Raw genomic sequence first — 17669 nt, forward strand, 5'->3', positions numbered from 1 at the left:
GAGACCACAAATCTCTAATACATAGTTTTATAAAAGATACATATTATAAACAACATGGCATTACTAACACGTTCTTTCCTGTGTTCCATTCTTAACTTTCTTTTATTTTCTTTTGTATATTTTAAAATGTTTCTTTAACACTTATCTTCATTTTTTTGTATCACTCACTTTCCCCTACAACTTCCCTCCAAAAAAGCCATCCCTTATTTTTTAAATTATAAAAAGTATTTTATTATTTTCCAGTTACATGTAGAGATAGTTTTCAACATTTGTTTTTATAAGATTTCTAGTTTCAAATTTTTCTCCCTCTCTCCCCTCCCTCCCCCTGTCCCCAAGACAGCAGTAATCTGATATGGGTTATATATGTACAATAACATTAAACACATTTCTGCATTAGTCATGTTATAAGAGAAGAATCAGAGCAAAAAGGAAAAAACCTCAAAAAAGAAGAAGAACAGCACCAAAAACAAAAGAAATAGTATGGTTCAATCTACATCCATATTCCACAGTTCTTTTTATTTCTGGATTTGGTGAGCATTTTTCATCATGAGTCCTTGAAACTATCTTGGACCATTGTATTACTGAGAAGAATCAAGTCTATCACAGTTGATCAACACACAATGTTGTTGATACTGTGTACAATGTTCTCCTGGTTTTGCTCATCTCACTGAATATCAGTTCATGTAAGTCCTTCCAGGTTTCTCTGAAATCTACCTGCTCATCATTTCTTATAGCACAATAGTGTTCCATTACATTCGTATAGCACAACTTGTTCAGCCATTCCCCAATTGATGGGCAGCCCCTCAATTTCCTATTCCTTGCCACCACAAAAAAAGCAGCTATAAATATTTTTGTACATGTGGGTCCTTTTCCCTTTTTTATGATCTCTTTGGGAAAAAGACCCAATAGTGGTATTGCTGGGTCAGAGGGTATGCACAGCTTTATAACCCTCTGGGCATAATTCCAAATGACTCTCCAGAATGTTTGGATCAGTTCACAGCTCCACCAACAATGCATTAGTGTTCCAATTTTCCCACAGCTTCTCCAACATTTATTATTTTCCTTTTTTGTCATATTAGCCAATCTGATAGGTGTCAGGTGGTACCTCAGAGTTGTTTTAATTTGCATTTCTCTAATCAATAGTAATTTAGAGCATTTTTTCATATGGCTATAGAAAGCTTTGATTTTTTCATCAGAAAACTGCCTGTTCATATCCTTTGACCATTTCTCAATTGGGGAATGACTTTGATTCTTGTAAATTTGATTTATTTCCCAATATATTTTAGAAATGAGGCCTTCATCAGAAGTACTGGCTATAAAAATTGTTTCCCAGCTTTCTGCCTCCCTTCTAATTTTGGATGTATTGCTTCTGTTTGTACAAAACCTTTTTAAATTAATGTAATCAAAATCATCCATTTTGCATTTCATGATATTCTCTATCTCTTGTTTGGTCATAAACTGTTCTCCTTTCCAAAGATCTGAAAGTTAAACTATTCATTCCTCTCCTAATTTACCTATGAAAGCCATCCCTTATAACAAAAGAAATATAGTTAAACAGAACAAAATCAAATATTAGTTGTGTCTGAAAATGCATGTCTCATTCTACATGTACACTCCACTTCTCTGCCAAGAGGTGAGAAGTATGCTTATCTTTGTTTTTCTGGAGTGGTGATTCATTGATCTTTTCACAGATCAGAATCAAATATTTCTAAGCTGTTTTCCCTTACAAAATGTAGTCACTACATTGTTCTTCTGGTCTCTTCATTTCACTCTGCATCAATTCATACAAGATTCCCTGGGTTTCTCTAAGTCTAGTACTTTCATCATTTCTTAGATCTCATTAACAACCCTTTAAATTCATATATCATAATTTGCTTAGCCATTTCACAAGACATGACTACCTACTTTGTTCTCAGTTCTTTGCTACAACATAAAATATAGCTATAAATATTTGCATAAATGGGTCCTTTACCTCTTCCTTTGAACTCTTTAGGGTTGTAGATCTAATATTGGTATTGCTGGGTATGTAAAACTTAGTGACTTGGCATAATTCCAAATTACTTTCCAAAATGGAATCAATTCTAAGCTCCACCAACAGTACATATATCTTTGTCATTCCAAAGCCCTGAAAACATTGAAATTTTCCCTTTTTTGGTCATCTTTGCTTTGAAAAATAAAGTCATTAACTGTACTATTCTTTTGGCTCCAAATCAGAGAGGTTTTTTGACATAGGTGCAGACCTTAGCAACCAGAAGATATGATTTGAAAAATAAATTTAAGTCAAAGAGCACTAGTTAGCTAGAAGAGGCTCTGGTTCTGTGTTCCAATGAGCTTAGGTTGTAGCAAAGAATCTCCTTTTGGAAAAGAAAGCTCATTCTAGTAGAGGCTCTGAAAATAATGTACAGATCATGCATGAGGAGACAAAAAAAGCCAGGAAGGCATTTTCCCTAATTTGATGACTGTGTGCTTTAGGAATTCTGTTTTCTAAAAGAGTTATAGGAAGGAAAGTTCAAAGACTTTAATCTCCTATCAAGAAGAGATATCACCCCAGGTAAGTGCTCTAACTGGAAACAAACAAGAGGCTCACAACCAGTGCTCAGTACAGGTACAGCCAACAATGACCAGTAGTAGTCATGGCACCAGTGGAACAATGACAACAGTTACACAAGATCAATAGTAAGAAATGACCAACAGAAACTATTTACAGAAAAGGCTAGTGCTGAGATTGAATTCCATGGGAGACTTAGTGGGGAGCAGGCCTGGAAGGAAGATGACATCACAAGACATCTGAAATCTTACAGTGTCAGAGACTGGAGTTGCCTCTCCCCACATATGCCATAGCCACATGCCCCCTACTTGTGAGCCTCTCTACCTATGTCTCCAAGTTCCTTAGATTTGTGACCTTACTTAAACATGCCTCTGCCATGTGTTTCCTATTGGTGTGCCTTTCCACATGTGGTCCTTACATATGTCCACTATTCCCCTTGTGGGTGAATATACTCCAGGTTAATGAGAGAGATATTTGATGGCCACTTTTTTCTCTATGCTATTTCATAAAATGCCTTTCTTTTGAATTAACTGTGTTACCTAGATGGTGAGAAAAGGTAAGCACATAGCTGTGGTTTTGAGTGCATACAGACCCACAGAGTACCTTGAACCAGGGGATATATAATTTGTGAGTTGTGTGATGCTTCCATGCGCTACACTTATTTTCTTTTTCTACTCTGTCTCCCCTTTTTCTTCCCCTATACCATTTTATCAGGTTAAATGATCCCTTATAGGAAAGCTAAACCTGTCAACTTGGATAAACAATCATATCCTTTTCATATCACTAAAGAAATTTATGCTTTATTTTCTCTACTTCAACACATTGATATGCCTTGGGAAGGAACCATTTTGATATCTGTTGATAGCAGCAACTGATGCAGAAAAATGTTTAACTTATGAGCAACTGAAATGGAATAATTTCCAAATGGAAAAGTCAGTAGTTTGTGATACTTCTGCTATCATTCAGTTCAGGGAGACATCCATTTCCTGTAACTCTCAAAAGCTGTTCATTCAAACTTGTGACACTTCAATGACTCCATGAATTCATCAATGATCTCTCATCTACTCGATACAAATCAGAAACCATTTATACTTTATCATCCTATAGGATTATTTCCATGTGGTCCCATTAATCCTCCAGTAAGTATGTACCTAAAATAATGGCAGCCTCTTTTGGATCTTGTAATATCTCCTATATATGCATCCGATACAACATATTGCTTGGCCATACTCTTGATACATGACTGACCAAATTCATTTCCTAGGCATCCACATCCTGGATGATATCTTTAATCCCACTTCTTGCTAACAAGAAATTGGTGGTAGTATACTCTGGCCTATTTATACTAACTGAGGCTTTTCTATTGTCTTTTGGGTTGCCTATAATTTTTATTTTTCTGAGATCATGGGGTTTCAAAGTTTGAAGTCCTTACTGTGAGTGTATGAGGGGAAGGAGGAGGGAAGAGAATAAACATTTATATATTTCCTCCATATGCCAGGAACTGTGCTAAGAACTTTACAGTTATTTGATATTAGTGTTAAAATGGGCTTTGGTGGCAGAGAGCAATTTTGAATCATTTAAAGCACTGTGCAGTTTCTTAAATATAATCCAGCCTGATTCCCTCCTCCAGAGTTATTCTGAATCCTCAGGATTCTTCAGAATTATTATAAGTACTATTCAATTTTGCAAGTGTGAGCTAGCCTCTCTCTTCGTCCTATGAAACTGTGGGCTTTGCTTGTTGTACATCTGCAATGCTCCCATCCAACTCCAAGTCTTATGGGAAATATGTATTCTTCACCCACTTTTTCCTGAGTGTATTACTAGACCAATCTCTTTTGAGTTCCTATTAATCAGCGACAAACATTTTAATAAGGGCAATCTGGTATGTCTTCATTGAGAAAGGACCCCCCCCCCCCACTGCTCAAAAGAAAACAAATGAATAAATTACCTGCAGTGTATGATCATGGGGCCTCTGCTCTTTGTGGAGTGCTGTCGGACCATCTGTACAAACTGCATGATGCTTTCTGCAGCATTTGTAGTGGGCACACCATGGTCAGGCCAGGCAGTATAGTTAAAATGCATGACATCTTGCATCTCATCAGCCTTTTGTGGGATATGACAAAGAATAAGTGTTTCAGTCAACTTTCTATAAGATTTAAGCCCTTAATCAATCAATAACTGCCTACCATATGACATGCACTGTGCTAGATGCTAAGGATACAATGAAAAGAATGAAATTGCCCCTGTCTTTCATTAGTTTACACTCCATTGGAGACAACATGCACACATATAAGTATATACTGTATAAATACAGGTTATTTGATGAGGAGGCACCAACAGAGTTGGGAGGATGGTATTAGGGTTGTAGGAAAAGCCTCCTATGGGATGGGGGAGTCACACTTAAGTACCAGATACTGAGCTCATAAATTTAGAGTTTCCGGTAGAAAGAAAAAAGTACCCTAGTTCTGCTTTATGACACTTGGTTTTTTTTTTTAAAGAAAATTTATTTTTATTTTCAGTTCCCAGTTCTTTCCTTGCTTCTCTCCTGCCCCCATCCACCAAGAAGGCAAGACATAAGATAGCCGTTATACATATGAATAAATGCAAAACATATTTCTTCAACAGACATGTTCTGAAGGGAGGGAAGCAAGAAAAATAAAGAGAAAAATATGCTTAAATCTGTACTGAGTACATCATTTCTCTATCTACAGGTGGATAGCATGTGTCATTAGGAGTCCTTTTGTATTGTGATAGATCATTGTATTAATCAGAGGAACTAAATCTTTAATAATTCATTATCATTACAATACTGCTGTGCTATGTATATTGTTCTCCTGGCTCTGCTCATTTCACTTTGCATCAGTTCATATAAGTCTTCTCAGGTTTTTCTTAAAGTATCACCTTATTAACTTCTTATAGCACAAGAGTATTTCACACATTCAATTTGTTCAGCCATTTCCCAATTGATGAGTATTCATTCCCTCTGTTTCCAATTCTTTGCACTACAAAAGTGCTATTATAAATATTTTTGTACATACAGACTCTTCTTCTTTGATTGAGTAGCAGTATTGATGAATCAAAGGGTATGAACAGTTTTATAGCCATTTGGACAGAGTTACAAATTGTTGTCTAGAATGATTAGACTTGTTCACAACTCCACCAACAGTGCTTTAGTGTAGCTTTTTTCTCATATGCCTTCCAGTATTTGTCATTTCCCTTTTCTGTCATATTAGCCAATCTGATGCCTGTGAGGTGGTACCTCAGAGTTGTTTAATTTGAATTTTTCTAATTATTAGTGATTTAGAGCATTTTATATGAATATTGATAGCTTTAATTTCTTTCTCCAAAAACTTATTATTTTCAATTGGGGAACAGCCACTGTTTTTTATAAATTTATCTTAGTTCACCATATACTTGAGAAATGAGACCTTTATTAAAGAAACTTAATTTCATTTATCCCCACCCACCCCCATACACTTTCCTGCTTTTCCTTTAATTTTGGCTGCATTGGTTCTGTTCATGCAAAAAAAAAAAAAGTCTTTCTAATTTTAGGTAATCAAAATTATTCATTTTATTCTCTCTGACCCTTTCTATATTGTTTGGTTACAAATTCTTCACTTATCTATAGATCTGAAAGGTAATTTTCTATATGCTCCCCATATTTGCTTTTATCACTCTTTATGTCTAAATAATATACCCATTTTCACCCTATCTTGTTATACTGTGTGAGATATTGGTCTTTGCCTAGTTTCTGCCAGACTACTTTTCAGTTTTCTATATGTTTTTTTGTCAAATAGTGAGTACTTGCCTTAACACATTGGATTTTTGCTTTTATCAAACAGTGGGTTACTGTGTTCATTTACTTCTTATTCCTGCTTACATCGTGTAACTAATCCATTGGTCAACCAGTATTTTTTAATCTGCTACAAAATTGTTTTGATGGTTATCATTTTAATATAGTTTGGGGTTTTATACTGTTGGGCTTGCTTCCTTCACAGATTCTTCATTGACTCCCTCAATATTCTTGACTTTTTATTCCTCAGAAATTTTATTTTTTTTTCTAGAGCTAGCTCTCCTTTACTAGAGGTTCCAAGCAGAGAACTGGTGATTACTTTTTAGGGATTTTACAGAGAGAATTCACATACAAAGCTGAGGTTTGGGCTAGGTGATTCTAAAGACTTTTATGATTTTGTACATAATTTTTGTATATAGTTGGGGGCTTTATTGTCCCAACCACCTAAGAACCTAGAATTACCCTACAAGATGAATGGTTGTGATCACACAATGGGAAAACATAGCTAGCATATAAACTGGTTGATGAGATTTAAGTACAGCTGGGGAGAGTTCAGTGGGGAAAGTTCAGTGTCCAAAATAAACCCTCAGCAGGAGGATAAAGGTCATATATTATAATGTGACCTTGATCCTTATTTTTAAACAAAATGTTTTAATGGTAGTCATTAAGGGTACAAAAGAGTCTTTAGGAATAATGGTAGTAACTATTAAAATATTGACAGTCTCTTTCTTAAACATATCATCTGCCAAGATTTTTAAGATGTTGTGAAGATAGAATCCATAAGATTTGTCAAGTGAATTGCTACAATGCAAGAAATTAAAGAAAAGCAAGAAACAGTATTATGACCTCTACGTGGTATTTGTCAATTTTAGTTAGGCATTTACTCCCTTGGAGAGTTCAAATGTCATAAGATGCTAAATTAACTTTATTTTTTTCTAGAGAGATTCATGATGGAGGTTGTGTTACATAATGGATAGAACATTGGACTTGGAATAAGAAAACTCATATTTGAACTTTATTTCTGACACTAAATGTGGAACCATGACATTCAGCCTTTTTGTCTTGATTTCTTTATCTGCAATATGTAGATAGTAATATCAGCCATACTCATCTCATAGGGATTTTAGGGAGTATCAAATGAGATAACATATAAAAAGTGCCTTGCAAATCTTAGAAAATTATACAAAGGCTTGTTGATATTAATAATGATAGTAAAATGTTGATCCAACTGTAGGACAGTGACTTGAATATGGAAGTCACTTAATAAATATATTTACATATTTATCTGAGACAGATATTATTATTATCATCGCCATCATCATCATCATCATCATCATTATTGGTGAGGCAGTTGGAGTTAAGTGACTTGCCCAGGGTCACACACCCAGTAATTGTTAAGTGTCTGAGGCCGGATTTGAACTCAAGTCCTTCTGAATCAGGGCTGGTGCTCTATCCACTGTGCCACCTAGCTGCCCCCCAGATAACTATTATTTATTTATTTATTTTTTGAAGTATTTCTTTATTTTTTTTAATAATAGAATTTTATTTTCCAAAATATATGTAAAAACAAATTTTAACATCAATTTAAAAAAAAAAATTGTTCCAACTTCTCTTCCTCCTCTATTCCCACCCCCACCCACTAGAACTCAAGCATTTCAAAATAAATTATACATGAGTAGTCATGGAAAACATTCCCACATTAGCTAGGTTGTGAGGAAAAAACAGTCAAAAAACTCCCAAACTTCAGGACTGAGGAATTGTCAAAGAGAAAAAACATTTTTTTAAAAATGTGTTTCCAGGGGCAGCTAGGTGGCACAGTGGACAGAGCACCGGCCCTGGAACCAGGAGCACCCGAGCCCAAATCCGGCCCCACACACCCAACACCCACCAGCCACATGACCCCGGGCAAGCCACCCAACCCCAATTGCCTCACCAAAAAAGAAAAAAAAAAGAGAAAAGAAAAAAAATGTGTTTCCAACTATTTCAGATACTATCACTTCTTTCTCTGTAGATGGGTTGCCATTTTCATAGTCCTTCAGGGTTATATTGGACCATTGCCTTGCTGAAAATAACCACATGCTTCCCAGCAGATCATTTTACACTATTGCTGTTATTTTGTATACAGTGCATTTCACTCTGCTTCAGTTCATGTAGGTCTTTCCAGGTTTTTCTAATAGTATCCTGTTCATCATACCCTAAATAATGTACCTTAAACTTGACAAAGAATTTTCTTCGTATTAGCCCAGCAAAGTCATCATAACTATTTCCCTCCATCCTATTCCCTTCCCATGATATTTACTCTATTTTCCATCTTCTTTTAAACTATTCCTCCTCAAAAGTATTTTACTTCTGACTGTCCCCTCCCCTACTCTACACTCCCTTTTTTTCCACCCTTCCTTCCTTATCCTCTTCCCCTCATACTTTCCTGTAAGGTTAAATAGATTACTCCTCCCAACTGGGTGTGAATGTTATTCCCTCCATGAACCAACTCTGATGAGTTTAAGGTCTTTGAGCTAATTCTATGTTCCAAATTTTCTTCCTCCCTCTCTCCTCAACCCTCCCTATGAAATCAAGCAATTCAATATTTCATACTTGTGCCGTTATGCAGAACATCTTCACCTTCCTTGAAAGTATTTTGCTTTTTACTACTCTCTCCTAGAATCTGCCCTTCCCTCCTTCCCTTCCCCCCCCTTATCTCCCTCCCCTCCATCAGGGCAAAATATATTACTATACCCACTTGAGTATGTATGTTAGTCCTTCTTTGAGTCAATTCTGATGATATTAAGGTTCAATCACTCCCCAATTCCTTCCCCTCTTCCCCTCCCCTCCATAAGCTTTTTTCTTGTTTCCTTCATATGAATAACCTCTCCCCAGACCATCTCTCCCCTTCCCCCTCCCCCAGTCTATTTCTCCTACACCTCAACCCTATTTTAAGGATGTCATTATGGGTTAGTTAGGTGGCACAGTGGACAATGCACCAGCCCTGGACCCAGGAGGCCCCAAGCCCAAATCCGGCCCCATACAAAAGACACCCCACAAAGAACAAAACATAACTTCCCTTTGTATTCAGTTCAGACCTGTGTCCTCTGTATTATCTTCCCATATAGGAATGTTAACAGTTTGATCTTTTAATATCCCTCATGAAGTCTCTTTCCTGTTTATCTTTTTATGCTTCTCCGGGGTGTTGTATTTGAAAGTCAAATTTTCTATTCAGTTCAGGTCTTTTCATAACAAATGCCTGAAAGTCTTCTTTCTCCTTGAAGTTCCATGTTTGCCTCTGAAAGAGGATGCTTAGTTTTGCTGGGTACGTGATTTTTGGCTGTAGTCCCAGTTCCTTTGCCCTCTGGAATATCATATTCCATGCCCTCCGGTCCTTTAATGTAGAAGCTGCTAGATCTTGCTTTATCCTTATTGGAGCTCCACAGTATTTAAATTCCTTTTTTCTAGCTGCTTGCAATATTTTCTCCTTGACCTGGGAGTTCTGGAATTTGGCTATAATATTCCTGGAGGTTTTCCTTTTGGGATCTCTTTCAGGAGGTGATCGGTGGATTTTTTCAATTTCTATTTTAGCTTCTGCTTCAAGAATATCAGGGCAATTTTCCCCTCACAATCTCTTGGAGGATGGTGTCTAAACTCTTGTTTTGGTCATGGTTTTCAGGTAGACCAATGATTTTCAAATTATCTCTCCTAGATTTATTTTCTAGGTCAGCTGTTTTTCCAAGGAGATATTTCACATTGCCTTCTATTTTTTCATTCAATTGGATTTGCTTTACTGTGTCTTGGTTTCTCATAAGCTCACTAGCTTCCATTTGTTCAATCCTAATTCTTAGGCAATTATTTTCAGCAGACAGTTTTTTAATCTCCTTTTCCATTTGGCTTTTCAAACTGTTGACTTTTTTCTCATGACTCTCCTGCATTGCTCTCATTTCTCTTTCCATTCCTTCCTCTCTTTCTCTACATCTTCATTCTATCTCTCCTACTTTCTCTTCAAAGTCCCTTTTGAGAGCTTCCATGGCCTGAGACCAGTTCATATTTTTCTTGGAAGCTTTGGATGTTTGAGCTTTGACCCTATTATTATCTTCTTCTTCTGAGGATGTATTGTGGTCTACCTTTCCCCCAAAGAAGTTTTCGATGGTCTTCTGCTTTCTCTGCCTACTCATCCTGGCTTACTGTTTCTTGGCTTTTTACTCCTTAAAGTGTAGCGCTGCTTCCCGGACACACCGTTCGTGCTACAGCGTGGCCCAGGGGGTGATTGGGCTTCTTCTCAGCCTGCCTGGCTTGTGAGTAATCACAGCCGCTTTCTCTTTGACCCGGAAACAGAAGTCTGATTGAACTCTGATTCTCTATGGTCGGAAGCTTGGCGTGCTTTTACCCCTCCCCCACTGGGCCACCACCACTCAATTCAGCCCACTGGTTCAGACCCAGGGCGCTTTGCCCCAACTCCAACAGATACTGCCTCCACTTCACCCTGGCCTACCTCCGAACCCCCTCACCAGTCCGTGATCGGAGCCTCAGAAGCTGCTGGTGCTGAAGACTCTGACGTGTTGGAAGCACTGTCCCTGGCTGGGTCTGGACCGCGCGCTGAGCTGTTCAGCCTGATCAGTAGGTGATCAGAATCGCCCTCTTTTGCGGAGAAACAGTCTCACTCTGTTCTTATGTGCATTAGGCTGTTCTGGGTTTTGATTTTTACCGCATTATTTGGGCGTGAATGGACGGGTTTATCTGGAGCTTGTGGGAGTCACAGCCTCTCCTCCGCCATCTTGGCTCCACCCCCCCCCCCCAGATAATATTATTAATACAACAAAGCACAGGTCTTCATCTGGTCAGACAAGAAAGCAAAATGGTATCAGTATACTTCAATAGTACAGAAGTAAATGGGATAAAAACCTTCTGTCCAAACTCTTTGTCCCCTCATTCTTCCACTGTGGTTTCCCATGTGTTCAAGTGTTGGATACTTGAGTGTGATGATAATTTCTCAGTGAACTTTGCCACATCAGCACCCATCATACAGAGAGTTGAAAGATTTAATTTCTATTTATTCCAGGCTTTCAGGGTACACTCTTACACTAAATTAATTTGAAAAAATTAGTGTATAAATATCACAGGAAAAATAAAGTGCTGGTTTAATATTTTATCCTCATTTTTAGGACTTTGAAGTAATTGTCATTAACATTTTTGCCCTCATTTGATTCCAACCACCAAAATTATATCTTTGAAAAAAATATGTATCTTGTGGTTATCTTGAACAAATCTAACCATGTCATTTCCCTTTAAAAAATTCTGGTTGGCTTCCTATCTAATGTTAAAATAAGTCAGAGGAATTCCTATGTGATCTGGGTAACACATTGACTCTGTGACATGGGAAAAGGATATATTCCATACTTCCCACAATATTCTTTCCCAGAGCCCACAATGGATTTCAGAGGGCCAAGCTGTTGTTTTGTATCTAATGGTCTTTCCCCCAGAGTTAGTGAAGAAGGGAACTGATGACTTCTAAAGCTAGTATCAAGAGCACTAATTTATATCACTGATGAGATGTTTCTAATATTAGCTAAGTGAATTACTTTTGGAAAGAAATATATCACCAAATACAGTGCTTATTTTGTTGTTAGCTTGATATTTTACTAAATTACCAATGCATTAAAAATTATCATTACTGTCAACCTTTTAGAAGAGTCCTATTGATTTTTCTACTGAAGCTAGCAATCAAATCAACAAATATTCACTAAGTTCTAATATGAGTAATGTTTCTATTATATAATTAGCTGAACAGGACTGTTTCAAGAGAGAGAAGGCATTAGAGCAACCTAATGAATACTTTCCTTTTATTATATTTTCTACTTTATTGACTCAATCCAATTCATTTCTACAAACATGATTGACTACCTTTGTAATGATATTAAAGTCTTTTGAACAGGTGAATGGCAAAATTAGAGCTATGCATTAGGAAGATGATTCTGGCATCCATGTGAAGGAAGAACTGGAGTCCTAAGCACAAGGAGTACAATTCATATGATCATAGATTTAGAAGCTGAAAAGGATTTTAGTGACCCATTTCAATTCTCTAATTTTACAGATGAGGAAACTGAGGCACAGAGAGGTTAAGTGATTTGTCTAGGGTTACACAACTAGCAAGTATCAAAAGTGGAACTTGAACCTAAGTCTCCCTCATTCCAACTCTCCTGCTCTAGCCACTATACAGCCTCCAGCATAGGAGATATAATATTCCAGAAGACAGAAAGTGAGTTAGTAATCTGCTGGGTTATAATGTATTAGAACAGTAGACTGGACAAGACTGGAATGATGGGGTAAGTTGTCCCATAAGGGCCCTCTTCTCTTTTTGTTTTATAATCTCTCACTTGGTAATCTTATCAGATCCCATGTTATCAATTATCCTTGTTATGCAGGTGATTCCCTGATATGTACGTGTGTGAATGAATGAATGATTCAAGCATTTTTAAATGCTTACTATGTATGAAGCACTCTGCCAAGTGCTGGGGATATAGATGAAAAAGCATGACAGTCCCTGCTTTTAAAGAACTCACTTTCTATCTATTCAGCTTTCATTTTTCTCCCTAGCTATAGTCATGCATCTCCTACTGTCTTGTGAACATCTCAAACTGGATGCCAAAGGCATCTCATACTCAACATATCTGAAACATCTCATTTTATGATCTTTCATCTCCCTCCACAAGCCCTCCAACCCCCTACTTTCTTCTGTACTTCCCTATTACCACTGAGGGGCACCACCATCTTTCCATTCATCCAGGTTCATGGGTGTCATTGTTGTCATTCTTGACTTCTCATTATGTTACTCAATATGTTGCCAAATTTTCTTATGTCTATCTTTACAACATCTTTCATAAACGTATCTTTCTTTCCTTTCATACAACCATAACCCTAGTTCAGGCCCTCATCAGTTCTTACCTAGAGTATTGCAGTAGCCTTCTAACTGGGTTTCCTGACTCAGGTTTCTCCCTACTCCAATCCCCCCTCCACTTAGCTGCCAAGGTGATAGGTATTTTTTCCAAAGCATAGATCTATGTCACCTTTGCTCAATGAGTTACAATGCCTCCCCACTGTCTCCTGAATAACACAGAAAATCTCGTTTGGCATTTAAAGCTCCTCAGAGTTTACCCTTCCCTAGCTTTTCAGCATTTTTACAATCTACCACTACAATGACACTGGCTGCCTTGCAGTTCCTTAAACACAACATCTCTTGTTTCTGTGCTTTTGCATTGGGTATCTCCCATGCCTAGTATATTCTGTGCACTCGATATGCTTTTCATTTTGCAACACTTTCTTCCCAAGACTCAGCTCAAAGACTTTCCCAGTCCTCCAAGCTGCTAATGCTTCTTCTTTCAGGTTATCTTCCATCTACTTGGTGTATATTCTGTATGTACTTAGTTATTCACCTAGTTATTCACATGGTATTAGAATGTATGCTTTCTCATTGGGAAAGTAAATCAAGACAGAGTAATAGTTGTGTTAAAGTAGGTGATCAAAAGATTGAAGGTTAATGTTTTGGAAAATGATCTACATAGGAGTGAAAATTGTATTGGCTATGCTCCCTACTAGCTATATTAGGGTGGGAAAGTTGTTTAATCTCTGGGATTCAATTTAGCCATCTGTAAAATGGGTGATAATAATATTTGTACTACTTACCTACTTCATAGGATTATTTGAAAGTAAGTGCTTCATAAGTTATAAAATGCTATGTAAATGTGACCTATTATTTAGTTTGTTATTATTATTGTCATTATCCTATCATAGATTTAGTTGAGTATGATAGCATACACACTAATCTCCTGGTTATTAGGGATTTCTTGGGAAACAGGAGGTTTTCATTAATATTGTATCTTTCCTATCTAACATATATGAATTACAACTTTCACATAATTAGGAGAGAGAGAAGGAACCAGCATTTATTAAGAGCCTGTTATTTTCCAAGCACTGTGCTAATTACCTTACAAATATTATCTCATTTGACCACATAATCAAAACTGCACATTAGGAAAATGAACCTGGTATCCATATGTAGGAGGAATTGAAGGGGAGAGGGAAGATCTAATGACAAAGAGCTCAATTTATAAGATCATACATTTAGAGGTAGAAGGAACTGGAAAGTGGAAGATATACTTAGCATTAAAAATAAAACTACAGGAAATATAATTGCTTTTTGATGATTGAACATCAATTTTCATTTTCCGGTAGACATGCAAAGAGTCGTTTGATAGGTGTTTTTTTTTTAGATTTTTATCTAACCCATAGCTTTCTGTTCCTTCTTCCCTATTATAGTACCTCTTCCTCATTTTTTACCTCTAGTTACTTGACCCTACTCTAGTGTCCAGATTCTCACTCTTCCTCTTTCCTTTCTATACTTTCATACTTGGTGATCTCATCTGATGAGCCTATGACCCTCTCCCTCTCCCTCTCCTTCTCCCTCCCCCTCCCCCTCTCTCCCCCCCCCCCCACTAGCCCAAGCTTCTTTCCTAAGTTATGGTCCCAAATCACCTGTTGCATATTTTAAATCAAATGCCTTGTGGGCTACTCAAACAGGATGCCAAAATCTATTACTCAGCACATTCAAAACAAAACTCATTATCTCCACCTCCCCAGAAAAAAGAAACCTACCTTCTCCCAAATTTCCCTACTACTGTTGAGGGGCACCACTAATCTTCCAGTCATAATAGGTTCAAAATCAGCCCAATTCTTCTCTCTTGTTCACCCCAGTTATCCAATCATTTACTAGATAGTGTAATGCTTTTCTGTTTTACATGTTTCAGATAGCCACCACCCTAGTTCGGATTCTAGAAACCTCTTGCCTGTACTATATCTATAAGCTTCTAATTAGTCTTCCTACTTCTAGGTTCTACATATTCCAATCCATTCTCTGCACAGATGACAAAAAGATTTCCTTAAAGCATAGAACTGATATGTCATTCCTCCTACATACCCCTTGCCCCACTAAATTCCAGTGATTCCCTGATACATCCAGGATCAAATGCCTGGCATTTAAACCTCTTTACCACCTGGCCTGTTCCTCTTTCCATTCTTTTTGCATTTCAAGTATTGTGTGGTGAAGCCATACTGGCTTGCCCCTGTTCTTCACACAGGATCTGCCATCTCACATCTCCTCGCCCTTAAATAAGTAGTTCCCTAGGCCTGGAATATTCTCCCTCTAAACTTCCAACACATAGATCCTGACTTCCTTTCACACTAAGCTCCAATGCCACTTCCTCCGGGAGACCTTTCCTAGTGTCCTTGCCTCTCTCCATCTGGTAGTGCCGTGATGTTTGTAGTTATCTTGTATGTTCTGATTTACATTTCATTGGGGGTGGGGATTGTTTTAGATTCTTATTTTTAATTCCAGAGTTTGTCACAGTTCTGGTGTGTAGAAAGCCCTTAGCAAATGCTTGTTGATTGACTGATGAATGAATCTATGCCACCCAATCCGTATTGAATGTAATGTAACTGTGAAGCTAAAGTTCATCTATGAGAATATATTATAGAAGAATTTATATTCCAAACTTTACAGGCATCAATGTCTTGATTGATTGCTAGTCTATTCTCCTGATAATTGCAGAGAATTCCCCAAATGTGTGGTAAGCACCACTTACGTAGATGATTCGGAAACTTCTATAGGCCCAATCACTGTGTTCTTCTTCAGAGGTCATCTCCACTGTAATATCTCCATAAGCAATGGGTTCTTCAGTAAAGGGCCAGTAATGATCACATTTCACCTGGAACAAAAATAAAAGGACATTCACTTTCAGAACAACTATAAGGATGAGTGATAACAAATATACCAAAGTATTTTGAAAAAATACTAGAAATTTATAATCTTATTTGATTCTCTTCCTCTTTGATCTTCAGACTTCACCTTAAAAAGGAACAAAGACCTAGATTGGAATCCCACTTCTGATTTTGATGAAGGCCCCTTAACTTCCCTGAACCTCAGTTTCCTCCTCTGTAGAATAAAAGGATTGGTTTATGTGGCCTTAAGATTCCTTTTGGTTCTATATGTAGGGTTGTATGATAAGGAGAGAAGGTATAATTAGAAAGAATGCAAAACAGACAGGACGAGGTAAATTAGTTACTTTTAACTTTTATAATTAGTATTTAAAATATTTTTATCCCAAAAGTATAGATGTAAACCTGGAAGTTACTCCAAAGGTCATCTAGTCAACCCCTTCCCTCATTTTATAGATGAGGAAACTGAACCATGGAAAAGAGCCTTTTTATTCAGAAAGCAATTAGCAGCTATTAATTAGCAGAGACTAGGACTTGTATTGAGGTCTTTTAGCTTTCACTCCTTCCATTGGATCGTGCTATGTGACACTGATAGATTACAAAGCTTTTTCTTTATATACAAGCTTCACTATTTCAATGTGTCATCATGGTATTGAGTGATCCCTCAGAGAGATGACTGGTCTTAGAGTCAATCAGCCCATCAGCAAGCATTTGTCAAGCATTTACTCTGTGCCACCAACTTTGCTAGGTGTTAGGTATAGAAAGATGAAAATTTAATAGTTCCTGCCCTCCAGAAATTTAGATTCTATTGAAGGAAATAACACATACAAATATAAAGAGATATGAAACACATAAGATGTAAAGTAATTTTTGGTGGGGGAGGCAGGCAGGCATTAGCAACTGGGGAGAATCAGGAAATATGTCACCTAGGAGGTTAATCCTAGAGCTGAGTTTTGAAGGAAACTAGAAATTTTAAGAGGCAGAAGTGAAGGGTGAATGCACTCCAGGCATGGGACAGCCTGTTTAAAAGCACAGAGACTACAGATGGAATGGCAAGTGTGAAGGACAGTAAGTCTATCCATTTAGCTGGATCATGGAATACATGACAAGGAATTACATGCAATAAGTCTGGAACAGGAGGCTGAAGCAGATTGTGAACAGTTTTTAAAAGAAAATAGAGAAGCCCATGTTTCATCATAGAGGCAGTAGATAGCCCCTGGAGCCACATGCACGATGTGTGATCATGTACAATCACTGGCAGCTGCATAGAGTATGCTTCAGAGAAGGGAGAGACTGGAGGCAGGGAGACTCAATTAGGAGGTTACTGAAATGAGGCCAGACAAGAGTTGATGAGGGCCTGAACTTGAGTAGTAGCTGTGTGAGTGGAAAGAAAGGTAAGGAGTGAGAGATGTGGAAGAAGTAGGCTCAATAAGACTTGGCAAATGATTGGATGTGGGAAACAAGGAAGAGTGAAGAGTAACGGATGATTGTAAAGTTGTGAAAGTGGGTAACTATAGAAGGATGGAAGTCCCCTTGATAAAAATGGGGAAGTGGAACTTGTTTCAGATTCTTACT

The 17669-nt window shown here is 37.5% G+C and overlaps 1 protein-coding gene across 2 annotated transcripts in view; it reads right to left on the reverse strand.

The window, feature by feature from the left end:
- Positions 1 to 17669, reverse strand: part of PTPRO (protein tyrosine phosphatase receptor type O) — a 226598-nt gene that overhangs the window by 11427 nt on the left and 197502 nt on the right. For both annotated transcript variants that reach the window (XM_043968139.1, XM_043968138.1), the window contains 2 exons: positions 15962 to 16084; positions 4497 to 4651 (listed from right to left, as the gene is read on the reverse strand). In XM_043968139.1, the coding sequence (XP_043824074.1) occupies positions 4497 to 4651; positions 15962 to 16084 (278 nt within the window). The remainder of the gene's footprint in view (positions 1 to 4496; positions 4652 to 15961; positions 16085 to 17669) is intronic.

The sequence above is a fragment of the Dromiciops gliroides genome, chromosome 5, assembly GCF_019393635.1.
Source record: "Dromiciops gliroides isolate mDroGli1 chromosome 5, mDroGli1.pri, whole genome shotgun sequence".
NCBI classification, from domain to species: domain Eukaryota; kingdom Metazoa; phylum Chordata; class Mammalia; order Microbiotheria; family Microbiotheriidae; genus Dromiciops; species Dromiciops gliroides.